The sequence below is a fragment of the Astatotilapia calliptera genome, chromosome 7 (assembly GCF_964374335.1).
Source record: "Astatotilapia calliptera chromosome 7, fAstCal68.1, whole genome shotgun sequence".
Taxonomy (NCBI): domain Eukaryota; kingdom Metazoa; phylum Chordata; class Actinopteri; order Cichliformes; family Cichlidae; genus Astatotilapia; species Astatotilapia calliptera.
Window position 1 is genome coordinate 43,318,210 of NC_137428.1, and position 14,923 is coordinate 43,333,132.

The window sequence follows — 14,923 nt, forward strand, 5'->3', positions numbered from 1 at the left end:
GACTGAGAAATTGAAGGATTATGACAAATTGCAGTGTTATATCTGGGGGTGCAAATTAAGTCAAGGAAGGGAGGAAAATGAATCACTGTTAAAACACTGTTTTCCAACCAACGAAGTTGGAGACTTTTAGATTCAGTTCTTAGTGGAATGCTTTTAGTTGACATCCAAACTTTCTGGCCTGAGATGCAACTTGCAGCTGTGGTTTTTTGGTTGTCGGCAAGGCTTCTGTTCTTTGGTTCTTAGTCGGCTTAGTAGGTGGAGTATATCCACTCCCTCATCTGCACCATCTCAGCCCTGCCTCCCTAAATGTGTCTCCTAACTGCTCAAATTGAGCGGTCCTTCTTATAACCCTCTAACCACAATCCAGTGATTTCTTTTCTATTTTTTTGTTTTCTTCGTCCATCTTAAAAGCAAATTTCTGCAAGATTTTAACTTCAGATCTTTTTTTCTGTCATTGTTGTTTTAAGCATGTTAGCATGTCACCTCTCTTGTGGTAATACTTGCAGAACTACAACAGAAATGACTTAAACAGAAACACCTCATAGAATTTTTGAGGTTCACTAGAATCAATGCAATCCTCAGGTGAAAACATTACAGCACTCTGTGATAAATGGTTGATTTGTAGTGAAAGAACAATAAAGTAAAAAAAAAAAAAAATCAGAGTAAGAGTGGAGAAAAATGTTATTCCACAACAAAAGCACATCCCTTTCCTGTCAAACCCTGTGCAAGAATCAAGTGTTTAGCACGCATGTACATTAGCATGCATCCTTGCCATCTCATTAACAAGAGTGGGTTAGAACAACAACAACAACACACCAATACAAATAGTTCACCTTTCATGAATACACAGCATAACAGCCAAGTCAGTCGTGTTGTGCATCTATCAGAATCCCCAAGGCTGGGCTGGTGCAGCTTGATGAGCTGAAGTGCTGAGAAATCCCACCACACGAACTGAACTGCTAGTTAAACCTGGCACTGTTGCTTTGATTAATGAATGTTCCTTTCATGTAACATGATGGTAAAACTCTGCAACTGTACTTCATCGATGAATAAAACATTCAACTGATTTACTCAAACACCAACACGATCAATTCGGTTCTTTTTTCATTTATTTTCTGCAAAGTAAAAATCTCTGTTCAAAGTGCATTAGAACATCAGGTTGGCACAGGGCAGGTTTCATGACATCCTGCACATCAGTCACCACAAACACAAGTTTACCTTTAACACAGTCCACACTGGTTCCAGGATCTATGGAAAAACTATGAAATTACGGACATCAGTAAACCATCTTCACTTGGGGGGTAAAATCCACTTGCTTAATGGACACGACGACACAATCCAAGACAATTTGACACAGTATGAACTACATTCTGACTGCCATAAAAGACATTTATGTCCTCATTGCAGACACTCTTACTAACAGCTATAGATTATGTTGTTTCAAACAGACCTCAGAAAAATGGAAATACACCTCAAATAAACACTACAAAATGTTTTCATGAAGTTGCAATTTGGGTGATACTGATGACAAAAATATATTTTGGGGGGTTTTTTGTCCATGAGAGGAAAAAGAAACAAAGCAAAGTATGCCAAACACATACAGAAGCCTAAAGAGGTCATGGTTAGAACTAACAAGTTGTCATTTTTGCCATTTAATTAAAAAAAAAAAAACTTTGGATAATGTGATTTTCCTAATTTCTCACAGAAAAAAAGGAAGAAACAACAACCCAAACAGAAATCTGTTTAATAAAACAGAAAAAAAAATGAGGAAAGATTAAATTCTGAGAAAATCTGAGGCTGTTTTTAAACCATGCAGAAATAGTCGTTTATACAAACTCTCCTTTCATGGGGGAATAATCATCTCTCTCAGCAAACTCTACAGTTGAGCTAAGTGATGTTCCTGCCTCCTATGCAGGGGTATTGCCATTTGTGTATTTTTCCAGTATCTTTAAGCAAGGAACAAGATTTTAGGTACTGGAAGCTTTCTGAATTAACTAGACAATCGAAGAGGAGAACAAAAGAGGACCGTCATCGTCTGAAACGTCTCAAAAGCATCAGCTATCATTTGATGAGGAGAAATCAGAGCAGGCAGTTAAGAACTGCTTTGAGATTTACACATCAAACTTTTACAGTTTTTTTTTTATTGTACCTTCGGTTTTTATGATGAACAAAAACATATATATGGGAATAAATTCAAAACCAAATGAGACCAATATGACAAAGACAATATCATTAAAAAAAAAAAAGTTTGTTTGAGAAAAACAAAGATAACAGCCTGCCATACTGATCCCCTCGAGGTCTTGTGACCCAATCAGTGCATTGCCACAAGACAAGAGAGTTGTCTCCTCTCAAAGAAGAATGCGAGCAGCGGCAGGAAGGGTTAAATGCATTTACAGCAGAACAACATCTCAAACGTTACATTTTCATTTGAAATCTGTGTAGGTTTCAGATGAACCCAGAAAGGTCACCTTGCTGTTGTGGAACAGTTCAAGTTCCCTCTCATTCAGTCACTAACTGATCATGGCTTTATGTTTCCCTTGGCTTTATCACACAAAGATGTGCTTCAGTGATTATTTGGTGAAGTTCCATCAGCTGTGTACTCTACTGGAAGAATACACCAAATACAATGTGCTCAAGAAAAGGCAAAGTAATTCAGTTTATGGCAATGGATACTGACTTCAAGGACCGCCTTTGTTTGTAGCGCACAGCTAAATCACTGAGAATCATTCGGCAAAGGACCGGATGACGAAATCAGTCTGAAACCAAGACACTGAGTAGATTATATGGCAAAATGGAAATGCACCTGATCTCCAGAGTTTCTGTAATAGAAAGAGACCAGCCTCATGTGACAGAGCTTTTACCATCTCATTCTTTATCAAACATCTGCTGCTTTCTCTCTTTGTGGGAAATAGTGTAAAACGTTTGCTCTTTGCTGAATTCAATGTGCACGTTTGAAGGAATGTTGAAATGTAATGAAAATGACTGAATAAATGGCTTAACATTCAAGTTGCTTCTTACAAAGGCATGGGAAAGAGCACAGTGAGGTAAGCCAGACGAAGACTGGAGAAAACATACCAGTTACATGAACAAGCAAAGACACAATGCATTAATAAGACAATATATACTCAATATCTTTTAAAAGAATACATTCACTGTGAGAATCTAAAAAATATAGTAATAAACAATTAAGTATGGCCTTGTTCCTGTGATTCACTGGAAGACATGTGCAAAGGAACACTGCTGAAATGTCGTCTGTAGCAATGAAAGCTAATGAAATGTCAATACCTTTAAAGGAACCCTCTAACATTTGGAAAATCTGAGTATTTAACACAGTGAGGTTTGTTTAACATAAATCTGCCATTAATGGCTTGCAGTCCAATAGTTGGAAAAAAAAAAATCCTTTATTTTTTCTGGTTGTTATTCACTGACCTCTATGGAAAACATCATGATCCCAGGGAAAGTGTGAAGGAGAATTCATAAAGATTTCTTTAAAAAGAGAATGTTGTTTGTGGAACTGCCATGAAAATAATAATGAAATAATAATAAAACCTGAAATTATCCAAAAAAAAAAAAGTTTGAATAGCCTACAGATGATCAAAAATATGAAATGCCGTGCTGGAGAGGACCTAGTTTAACTTTACGATTTATAATCTGTCACTGACATAAAACGAACAATCAGACTAAGGGTTGGCGTTACAGCAACGGTGCTTCTGTTTGATCTGAAATGTTAGAAATGTTTGTTTAACCTCCAAAATGATTCTAATAGCATAACTGCTCGTGAATTCAAGGAGTTCAGTTCACACCACACCAATGTCATTTCTTTATAACGTGACAGCACAACCACATGCAGGGTTTAGCTGCTATAAAACGGATACGACACCGTCACAGCCTGCAATCCTGCACAATCCTCAACTTTTCAAACCAACCTGGCTAGTTTCCAAAAATCTCAGATTTAATCCTCCTCAGAGGGCGGAGTAGTTTTAATGCTAGCTGTAAACACAGCAGGAGCTGTGCGTTTTAAGATGAAGCGGTGTTAGTGTGTCTGTCTGACCTTCAAGTGGAAGAGCTGCCAGCCAAACAGGCTCTGTGAGCGCGGCCTACAAGTGAACTGACATTAACAGAGTGACAGTGGGTGGAAAATCCTCAGCTTGATGACTTAAATGTCTCTGTGGTCTCTCTCTGGCCTGTTAGCTAAAGCAGACACCACAGTGTGCACTCTGGCCCTGATCCACCAACATCAGGCTTCAACACACGCGGCCACATCTGATGGAAACTTAACCAGAGCAATGGAAACACATCTTGCAGTGTAATTAGCTGGCAGCAGCACCTGTGCAGCATTTTTGTCTTTCTGAGAAAACATCAACGCTTCTATAGAGTTAAGTTTTCCACATATTCATTTACCTTGAATACAGTTTGAGAGGCTGGTTCAAGTTCACCCGTCTGTGCTGATCAGATCCTGGTTTATACATAAGTCGATTTTTAGCTTTGCCATCTCTTATGAAAACTAAAATGATGCTTTACTGACCATTTCCATCACTAGACTATAAACAAGCCAGAAGTGTATCCAGACTATTTAATTGACTTCACATGAGGTCAAACTCAAAGTACTGACAGCTGGGATCTAATACCCTCTCTCTCTCTCTCTCTCTCTAATCTGCTGGTTTTATTCAGAAAATTATTCACTTATCAATTCTTTGTCCTGTACAAGGTTGTTGACTGGAAGCTTTTGCAGCTTCCCGTGGTCACGTGACTGTTCGCAGCTGATTTCAGATGGCACTGCCTGGTGTGTCGCTGTCTGATGAAAAGCCGGTGTGCTTGAAATGTCCCTAGATGTAATAAATGAGGAATCTGGAGTTCTGCAGTGTGCGAACAGCTACTTCTTTCTCTTTTATAGAAATGATGGTCAAGATTACAACAGACTAATACTACAACAGACCCAGGTGTCTCACACCTGCAACTGTGAGGACAGAGCTGCAGTAATTCACCATGTTGATAATGATTACTTTAGAAAAGCTTCAACAGTGAGTCTGAGTCTAGCTTTGTGGTTGGAAATTACAACAAGTGTGCATCATTCAGTGCCAGCTGTAGTTAAAAACGTGGAAAATGTGATATCTTAAAGACGGGAAGGGCCGAGAAATATAACGACACCACAGAAATATGGCAAATTTTAGCCACAACGTCACATTAGATTTCTGTCAAATGTTGCAAGAGTGATTTTATACACTTAGATCTATGTGTGATTCATTTTTACCCCATTTTTCTGTAGAGTATTAATAACAAAACAAATAATCTACTTTGCAGTAAACAGTGCAACACTGTGTACAGGGGCTGGAATGGGAAGGTTCCAAAATGTGACTGAGATCTGATGAACATTTCTTCACTATCAAGGTTATATATCCAATTGTAAAGAGCAAATATAATAATAACTGTAATTATTATTGTTGTTATCAAATCAGCAACACCAAATTCCAAAAATGTAAACAAACACCGTCTAAAACAGTCATTTCTGAATTGAAAGAACTTCAAAAGTTGTCAAGCAGAAACTGTTTTGTGCACTGCTGCATGAAGCACTGAATAACTGAATTATCACTGTGGCCAATTAAACCACATTAAAAAGAATTTGCAATGTGACATATTTTAAATGCCTTAAGCGCAGAGCTAATCTTTGTCAGTTACACACCCTATTTGGCACTGAGATGTATGTCCATTGACTTTTTCAAAAATAAAATAAGCATCAAGGTAATGACAAGGAAATGAATCATTGGGCATAACATTCTGATTTGGTCCTTATATAGATGTCACTTAGGAAAAAAATGTTTGCAAATTTAAAAAAAAATACAATAAATTATTTGCTAGTTTGATTTTTTTACAACTCTACTTTTAGATAATCCCGACATTTCTTACCAGCAGTAAATTAACTGATGACGAGGTCATCTGCTGAGCTTTGGAAACGTCCCAACTGAGCCAGCCAACATCTAATCGATTCCAATCCTGTCAGGGGCCACTAGCAGAACCAAATGTAAGCTATAAGGTTTGAATTTTGACATCCCCCCCCCCCCACACAAAAAAACAGGAGCTGCTAGAAAACAGATCAGTGTGCATCACCGTTTTATCGTCAGTGTACCTTTTCCATTTCTTGCTGAACTAACTGGACCATCCTGTAAATTCACAGCACCATCTTACCATTCAGTTAGTCTGTCATTTAGTTCATTTAGTTTTTCCTGCTCCGAGTCAAAGAAAGAAAAAGCTTCATGAAATATAATTATCCTCTTCCTGTCTCATACCCCAGAGTCTGAGTACATGCCATTTATCAGATAGTCGACCTGCGTGTAGTCCTTCCTCTTGTAGCTGTCGTAGGCCAGTTTGACAAACACTGACACTGTGACCAAGAAGAAAAGCAGGCCAAAGAGCAGGACAGCCAGTAAAGACGCTGTATCGACGAGCTGCTTGGTCAGAACAGCCCCCGCCTCTTCTACCACAGGGACCCTCGTAGCTGAGGCAAAAGATTTATTGTGATTGGCCAATGCATCAGTACTGGCAACAGTTATAGCAGATGGTGATTTGGTTAAAGATGATGTCTGAATCGGTGCCACCTCAATACTGGGGTGTGGCAGGGCAGCCGATGGAGACGTGTCTGAACCATGGACGGAAGTAACAGCAACACTTGTGTAAGCTATCGTCACCGAGTGTGGGGCTACTGTTGTTCTTGTTGTTGTTGCAGTTGCTGGTGCTGAGGTTGTAGATTTCACAGGTGTAGTGACCACATTCTTAACAGACTCTGAAGTGGTTGCTGTTATACTGCTAGTGCTGGTGGTGGATCCAGTATGCAGGCGCTGAGCAGGCAAGCTAGTGGGGGTAAATGCCTCTGGTGATTTGAGATGCTCCTGTGACGATGGCTGCTCAAAGGATGCTGAAGATGTGGAAGAAAGGGCTCCTTCTGTAATTTGCTCATTTTTGTTCACCGATGTTACAGACTCATTCAGTCTGTGGCTGACAGTGGTGTGGTTGGTGGATGATGAGTTCAGGGAGGACTGAGTGCTTGCATTTGGTTGCAGACTGTTATTATCCTTGCCTGTACTAGAGTGGGTCTGTGTGATGACATCTGAAGTGCTATTCGGGTTTAAGGCAGAGACTGAAGTGTTCGGTGGAGTGGTCACACCATCCAAAGAGGTCTTTGTTGTTGCATCAGTAGCACCTGGGAACAACAAATTCTAGTTAGCACAAACTAGTGAAACAACATTCGCTACAAGCCAAACATACATTTATATTTCACTCGTATATTTGCAGAGCATCAGTTTGTACCTTTCAAAGAATTTTAACCCTGTAAATAGCCAAAGAGCTGTGCTATCTTCAAGATCGAGATACCCTTACAACCAAAACAAGTTTGGGAACTCTGAAATTACACTGATAACTGATTTAAAAAATGTTTATGATCACCATCTAAGTCAAAATTGTAGACAAAAACAATCAGACAAAATGTCTGTGAAGGTTCTCAGTCATCCAGGTCATCGAAGTCAAAGGAGCTTGGAGAGAAAAGCATCTGGACTTCTTTAAGTTGCTTGAAGACGTTTCACCTCTCATCCGAGAAGCTTCTTCAGTTCTAAGGTCAAATGGTGGGGAGTCCCAGATTTAAACCTAGTGGGAGTATCCCCCCACAGAGGGTGAGGATCATCAGGGGGTCCTTTTGTCCCTCTTTGGGGGGGGGGATACTCCCACTAGGTTTAAATCTGGGACTCCCCACCATTTGACCTTAGAACTGAAGAAGCTTCTCGGATGAAAGGTGAAACGTCTTCAAGCAACTTAAAGAAGTCCAGACGCTTTTCTTTGCAAGCTCCTTTGAATCAGACAAAATTAAAAAAACATCAATTTTCATGCCTTTAGTGAAGCCAGAAGTAAGGTGGCTCAATAGTGAAGCAGATTAAACATTAGCTTGGCAAATGAAAGGAATACAGCAGGAAGGCATCCGGCATGGAACTCATCCAAAGCAAACACATACAGCTGATCACTTTGACAAGGAAGCAGCTTAAAGCACCTTTCATTGACGGCCCAAAGTAGTTAAACCTGTGTGCTATTATATCTACATTAGCTCCTTGGAGTCAGGCATCCTACTAAAAGGAGATTAGAGTAGAAGTGTAGCACATTCACTGCCTGAGTTGCTTCATTACTTGGCAAAAGCCAAAGAGTACAGCTAGGTTATGAAGGCATACCAGGAGGCGATGCTTTCAGACGGGGATGTCCAACACAACAGTAAACAAATGACTCAACAAAGCAACGCTGGCACTTGAACTGTTCATGGAAATGACTTATTTGGTGTATCTGGCTAAAAAGCTCAACCCACACCCATCCTGTATGGAAAATACTGAAGAGTTACAAAGTTCAACTATTTCTGTTATTGGTAAAACTAAATGCTCAAAGCAGTTGTGCTTTACATAAAATTTCCAGGCAAAATACCCTCTAGGTTACTTTTGTGCCTTCATTTCATTATTCTATGCCACTACTGAACCATGTCATACTGTAAGCTGCAATCACTGATAAAATGGTCTTCAGCATTTCCCCAATAATAAATATCTTAATAGTAAATTTTGTTGAAATAATAATATTTCTTTTTGAGGCTATTGATACCCCAGCTATCCTCAGCAGTAATAATCATCCACACAAAATACAGGTTGCTTTAAAACACAAGTTGGCATTTTCTCACAGTCGGACTTTAAAATAACGTGCTGCCAGCCATCTGAACTTGGCCAAGAAGATGACTTTGAATGAGAGATCGGCCTAATTAAAATCAAGCAGTCTTTGTTTTTTGTGGACTTGATCACACCTCTTATGGTTTCTTTAACATTCCCAAGAAAGATTAATTGATGAATCGTGCCTAGAGCTACATGAAGTGCTTATTTTTGTTCAATTTAATTCAAATTCAGTTCAATTTTATTTACATAATGCCAAATCACAACAACAGTTGTAAGGTAGAGACACTACAATAAGGCAAAGTATAAAAACTCCAACAATCATGAAACTCCCTACGCACAAGTGCTTTGGCAACAGTAGGAAGGAAAAACTCCCTTTTAACAGGAAGAAACCTCATCAGAACCAGGTTCAGGGAGGGGCGGGGCCGTCTGCTGTGATAGGTTGGGGTGAGAGAAGGAAGACAGGACAAGAAGAAGAAACACTCATTGCATCATGGGAACCCCCCAGCAGCCTAGACCTAATGCAGCATAACCTGGTCCAGCCCTAACTATATGCTTTATCAAAAAGCAAAGTTTTCATCTTAAAAGCAGAGATGGTGTCTGTCTCCAAAATCCAAAAGCTTGTTCCACAGAAGAGGGGCCTGAAAACTGAAGGCTCTGCCTCCCATTCTACTTTTAAATACTCCAGGAACAACAAGTAAGCCTGCAGTGTGAGAGCGAAGTGCTCTAATAGGGTGATATGGTACTACAAGGTCATTAAGATAAGATAAAGCCTGATTATTCAAGTATGTGAGGAGCAAGATTTTGAATTCAATTCTGGATTTAACAGGGAGACCCTGTCTTTCTACATAGGGTCTCGTCCCTGTCAGGACTCTTGCTGCAGGATTCTGGATCAACTGAAAGCTTTTCAGGGAGTTTTTAAGACATCCTGATAATAATGAATTACAGAAGTCCAGCCTGGAAGTAATAAATGCATGAACTAGTTTTTCAGAGTCACTCTGAGAAAAGGGTAGTTGGAGCCCATATTTCTATGACTCTATCCAAAGTACAACAAACTCAGTTTTATCTGAATTTATAAGCAGGAAATGAGAGATTATTATGTCTTTAAGACATTCCTGCGGTTTAACTGGTGTGTATTATCTGCCTTTGTGGAGAGATAAAGTTGGAGTCTATTAGATATGATTCAAACCACTGCAGAGCAGTACCTGTAATACTTACCGCATGCTGTAATCGCTGTAATAAAATATTACAGTCAACAGTATCAAACGCTGCACTGAGGTCCAGCAGGACAAGCACAGATGTGAGTCCAGGACACATACAATGCGTATTTTGTACACTTTATCAACCTGGCACCAACGACAAATGACATATAGATACATTCGTGCCAATATTGTGACCATGAGTGTCACAACATTGAAGGATACTTGTGGCTGCCAGTGTTAGTAGATTCACCAATGGTATCAAAATGAAAATCCTACCTTACCTAATCTTCAAGTTATTGTGTTAACAATGTTCGGTGTCCACACCGGGTCTCACCTTTTTCTTTTTTTAGTTCTGTCACAAGCTGTTCACACACTGCCCATGAAAACAGATTTTAAAAAAGCTTCACATGCTTACACAGAGAACCTTTAAGACTCCTGCCACATACTTACATCCAGAGGCGCAATTAACTGTGGGTGTTGAGAAGAAGTAGGCCCCATTTGGTCCTGTGGTGGCGGAGTCGGTAAGGAGCAGAAGCACACAGGGGGGGAGGAGAAGACACAGTGATACGCTCAGCTGGAGTTTTGAGGAATACAGGGACATGGTGGGCTGGGAGGGAACGAGACAGACACACGCTCACATAGACAGAGGCACATCCATATGCGCACACACACACACACACACACCGGGTACAATGAAGTTCACACAGTCAACTTGTACAAACAATGAAATGAAGGAGGGGAAACCAGGAGGAGGTGAAGTCAGTTTCTGGTTGGACCTACAAAGACAAACACAAGCAAGAATCAGAAGCAGCCTGACAGATGGGGTCGATAAACTGTGTTCTTATAGATTTTCTGCGTGAGGACATCTTATTCTTCTAGTAAACAGAGACAGTCCTTAAACAGAAACATGTAAAACCACAATTACAGCTGTATTTAACATTTAGGATGACAGCATTTATTCATATTGGTTGGATCACTTCATCTTAACCTTTTGATGGAGTCTTATATTTTCTTACCATGTTTCACTCAAACAAGTAACACACAACACTTACTGGGCCATTCAGCCAGATATTAAAATAAAGTTACTATAATTCCACTGGTTAAAAATATACAAATACTCTCTCATTTAATAAGACATTTCAGGCCCTATCAAGACCAGCAGAGTCAAAGTTGAAGGATGTTACTAATGATTTGGTTCAAATTAAACAGTATTGTGGAAACTACAACTTTTTTACAATGTTCTACATTATCCAGGCTAAATCTTGGGATTTGTAGTTCAGTAAGGCGGATTTCCTGAAGCACGCTATTCAAGCCTCTTCACCTGCACAACAGTAAAGAGCAGTTAGTCCACCCAAATGTGAGGAATGACTACCATCTAGTGTCAAAACAATGCACATCTCAAGTAGTGCTCCTGGAGGAAGTAGTACGAGTTATAATCACCGTTATTAGTTATGAGTTTAATTAGACTCCAGGCTCAAGTTACAGAAGCACAGAGCTAATTATAGTGAAGTGTTAATGACAACATTTAGCTCAACAACAATTACTGCATGTATTTCACTTTCAAATGAAGAAGCCCAAACAAAATTAAATTACACATGAAGTGTCAGAATCTCTGAAATGGTTTTCTATACTGAAACACAGTGACACAGTGGTGCCTTTACATTCAAGTGTAGTGAGCAGCTTCATTGGCTGTGCAAAGGGTCAGTCAGGAAAGATCCATCCAGCTAGTGTCTTCTTCCAAAGCCTTAGTACCATAACTACCACTACTGGCCAACCTAACAATCTCTAACGCTGCATTGTGGTTCGCTGGAGTCCCACGGCTTCAGAAATGGCTCTATAACCTTTTCCAGACTGAGATTTCAATTACTTTGTGTCTCATTTGTTCCTGCACGTCCTTGGATCGCAGCATGATGTCTGGCTTTTGAGGATTTTTTGGTCTACTCCACTTTGTCAGGCAGGTCCTATTTAAGTGATTGTGGCAGTAGTCAGGCCTAATCAGGTTATCTTTCTCCAGTGTTTTAATTTGTTTGATGATCTGAAACATTTAAGTGTGACTGACATACAAAAAGATAGGAAACCAGGAAGGGGGGCGAACACTGTCAACTGTCTCATCACAATCACAGATGAATCCAACCACAGTGTTGTCATTGGCATACTTGATGATGCTGGTTGGGTGGATTGGTGTACAATCATGGGTGTACAGTAGGAGGCTGAGAGCACAATCCCAGACACACAATCTGTACGCTTACATCGCCGAAGAGGCTGCTGGCGCTTCAAGTCGTATAAGAGAATTTTACTTTAACCACAGGCTACAGTATTTATTTTGATTGTCAAAGCTAATGGTAATAATCAGTGTAAATTACTGTAGGAGTCATAAATGCAATCAGGCAAAAATTAATGAATTTGTTTTGAAATTTTCTCCATATGTTGTAGCTAATATTCACGTATAAAGAAGGTAAGGACATGATTTTTTTTGACAACTAAACTTCGAGTCATTTTACTTTAAAGGGAACACTTCAGTGTTTTGCAAACCTAAAGAGTTGTAGCTGATTGCACTGAAATGTACCACTTACAAGACTTTGTCCATAAATTCTACTACAATATCTACTCCCACTCAGCACCTAGACTACCTTAAGTTAGAGATAAATCAAAAGATTGCGATAAGCCTGTAGTCACAGAAATCACAGTCCACGAAAAGTGAGTGAGAGCCAGAAACAGCCAGCAAGTTTTGTGTGAAACCGACCTCAAAGACACTAAAAGTAAAGAATAAAATATATCAACATTACTTCTAATACACGAGTAGACAGCACAGTGCTGTTTAATGAGGTCTAATGTGATATATTTCCTGGCTGTATTCTGCACAGGCTGAGTGGGATGAGTGGAGTCTGATGTCCACATGTAAGGCATCAGCTCTCCTCCACTCATGTGGAGCACCTTGTGCTTCTTTGGGAAAAATAACTAAAAACAAACTACACTGCATTTCAAAAGCAGAAGCCATTACTGAATAACACACGCGGCATGATATTTGTGACAAATGCCAACAATATATCCACTGATCTGTGAGCACCAGTTTGGTTCATCAGGTTTCTGGTGCAGTTTTCCACGTGTGTAAAGTAACAGGGAGCTCCACAGGGAGTGTGCACTGTTATTTGTGGACCCTCCACATTAGGCCAGCCTTTACCGGATTTGTAGCACTGCCCCACAGTGCACCAGGACCCAGATCTGTGTGATAGGTACTTGACTGTAAACAGGATGCGTTTTAGACAGCTGGGGCACAGGACCAGCCCTCAGTGTAAACAGGAATACTCGTTGAAGACGCCAACGTGGAGAGAGCAAGTGCCGCGCGCTCTGCCACGCTGCCGACCTGCCAATCAAAGAAGTTTGGGCTAAAACGGGAACTCCCGAGCACACAGCCGGCAGCTGCTTTAGCACCAAATAACCCAAAACATTACATCCGAGAAATGTCCCATTAACTTTAGCCGAATAAACAGAAAAAATCCAAAGCAACAAGAGTCAGTCACGTGTTATTGTGACTTCAAGTCAGAGCAGAGAAACGCAGCTGTAGCTCACACAAGCTAACACTGGGCCAAGTGTAAGCTGCTCCGAAGGAAGACACGGAGCTTAGTTCAGATGGGAAAACCCAAAGTTTAACTGGCTCGGTTACACAAACCAACAAGGTAACGAGCAAAACCACACCATCGATAATACAGTGAATAATGCTGTAATCGCTATGTCACCGGGCAATAAACACACCGGGAAACGAGTTAACGGAGCATGATGAAGAGACATCTCCCCTCAGCGGCGAGTGCATCCACACTACCGAGCAGCTAACACTAACAAGCCACGGTCACGGAGAGTTACTGCTCACAGGCTAGCTACAGTCCGTGTGATCGGGGGTCCTTACCAGCCTTATGCGGGGGCTCGTTTGCTGTAAACCACACACAGGTACCCAGGAACCAAACATCTACACCTTCTGTACGAGACGCTGACCTTCTTCCTCAGCTGCGGTTTTAGCTGTGTTGACTGATAATCTATGTGCTCCCGCCCTCTGCTGGCCACACCACGTTAAAACAAGAACGCCTCCTATTGTTACAGTTTACCAAAATTTATCATGACTAATACCAATACTTTCAATTCATTGCTAATAATATTATTGCTATTAATATCTAAACATATAGAACGTTACTAAAGTTAAGTCTGTGAAGGTTCTCAGTCATCCAGGTCATCGTAGTCAAAGGAGCTTGCAAAGAAAAGCGTCTGGACTTCTTTAAGTTGCTTGAAGACGTTTCACCTCTCATCCGAGAAGCTTCTTCAGTTCTAAGGTCAAATGGTGGAGAGTCCCAGATATAAACCTAGTGGGAGTATCCCCCCACAGAGGGAGCCAAGGTGTGAAACTGGGTGTGGGTCCCAATCAGCCAGAGTTTCGGGTGAGTTCATTGTGAAACCTGGCCCCACCTTATCATGCGAATACTAAAGTTAAGAAATACCGTTTTGACCAAACATATCAAGGCAGATATGAGCAGGTTTGCCTTAGAAATGCATAATAATAATAATAATAATAATAATAATAATAATAATAATAATAATAATAATAATTTACATCAAAATAATTTATTGAAAGGAACAAGTGAATTTCTAGATTTATATGTGTGGGCAGAAGGCCACGGATTCAATTTAAAATATTACAACTTCCTAAAGAAACAGCTGAATCACTGCCATGTCTATCCATTTATTAGCTATCCAACTAAGATCCCTAGCATGCTGCTGCAATTCCCAGTTATTTTACAAAATGGAAGAACATGGTAAATTTCACATTTCATTACAATCTCTTCTGGGAAGCAAAATGTTATATAGACAGCATGCTAAGACCCTAAACCAATGGTCCAAGGTACCACTCAGAATTTGGGTTAGTGAGTGTAAATCACCACTACTGGAAAAACATCCTAGAATATAAAAATGGATCACATCTGACCCAGATTTCACAGCAGACACAATCAATGGGTGCTTTAAATATTGGAACAAAATCGTTATTACCTT

General features: G+C 40.2%; 1 protein-coding gene across 1 annotated transcript; it reads right to left on the reverse strand.

The window, feature by feature from the left end:
- Positions 1-1,091: 1,091 nt before the first annotated feature.
- On the reverse strand, positions 1,092-13,937 carry c7h11orf24 (chromosome 7 C11orf24 homolog). Its single transcript, XM_026174838.2, has 4 exons — positions 13,791-13,937; positions 10,609-10,662; positions 10,337-10,493; positions 1,092-7,195 (listed from the first exon to the last, which is right to left on the reverse strand). Exons 1-4 carry the CDS (start codon positions 13,848-13,850, stop codon positions 6,279-6,281), a joined length of 1,188 nt encoding a protein of 395 aa, XP_026030623.1. The 5' UTR covers positions 13,851-13,937; the 3' UTR covers positions 1,092-6,278.
- Positions 13,938-14,923: the final 986 nt, after the last annotated feature.

Coding starts and splice junctions, on each gene's coding strand:
- c7h11orf24 (XM_026174838.2), bottom strand. CDS start 13,850: ATGTTTGGTTCCTGGGTACCTGTGTGTGGTTTACAGCAAACGAGCCCC. Junction 10,494..10,608: donor TTCCCCTCCTTCATTTCATT/GTTTGTACAAGT, acceptor GTTCCCTCCCAG/CCCACCATGTCCCTGTATTC. Junction 7,196..10,336: donor AGTTAATTGCGCCTCTGGAT/GTAAGTATGTGG, acceptor TGTTGTTCCCAG/GTGCTACTGATGCAACAACA.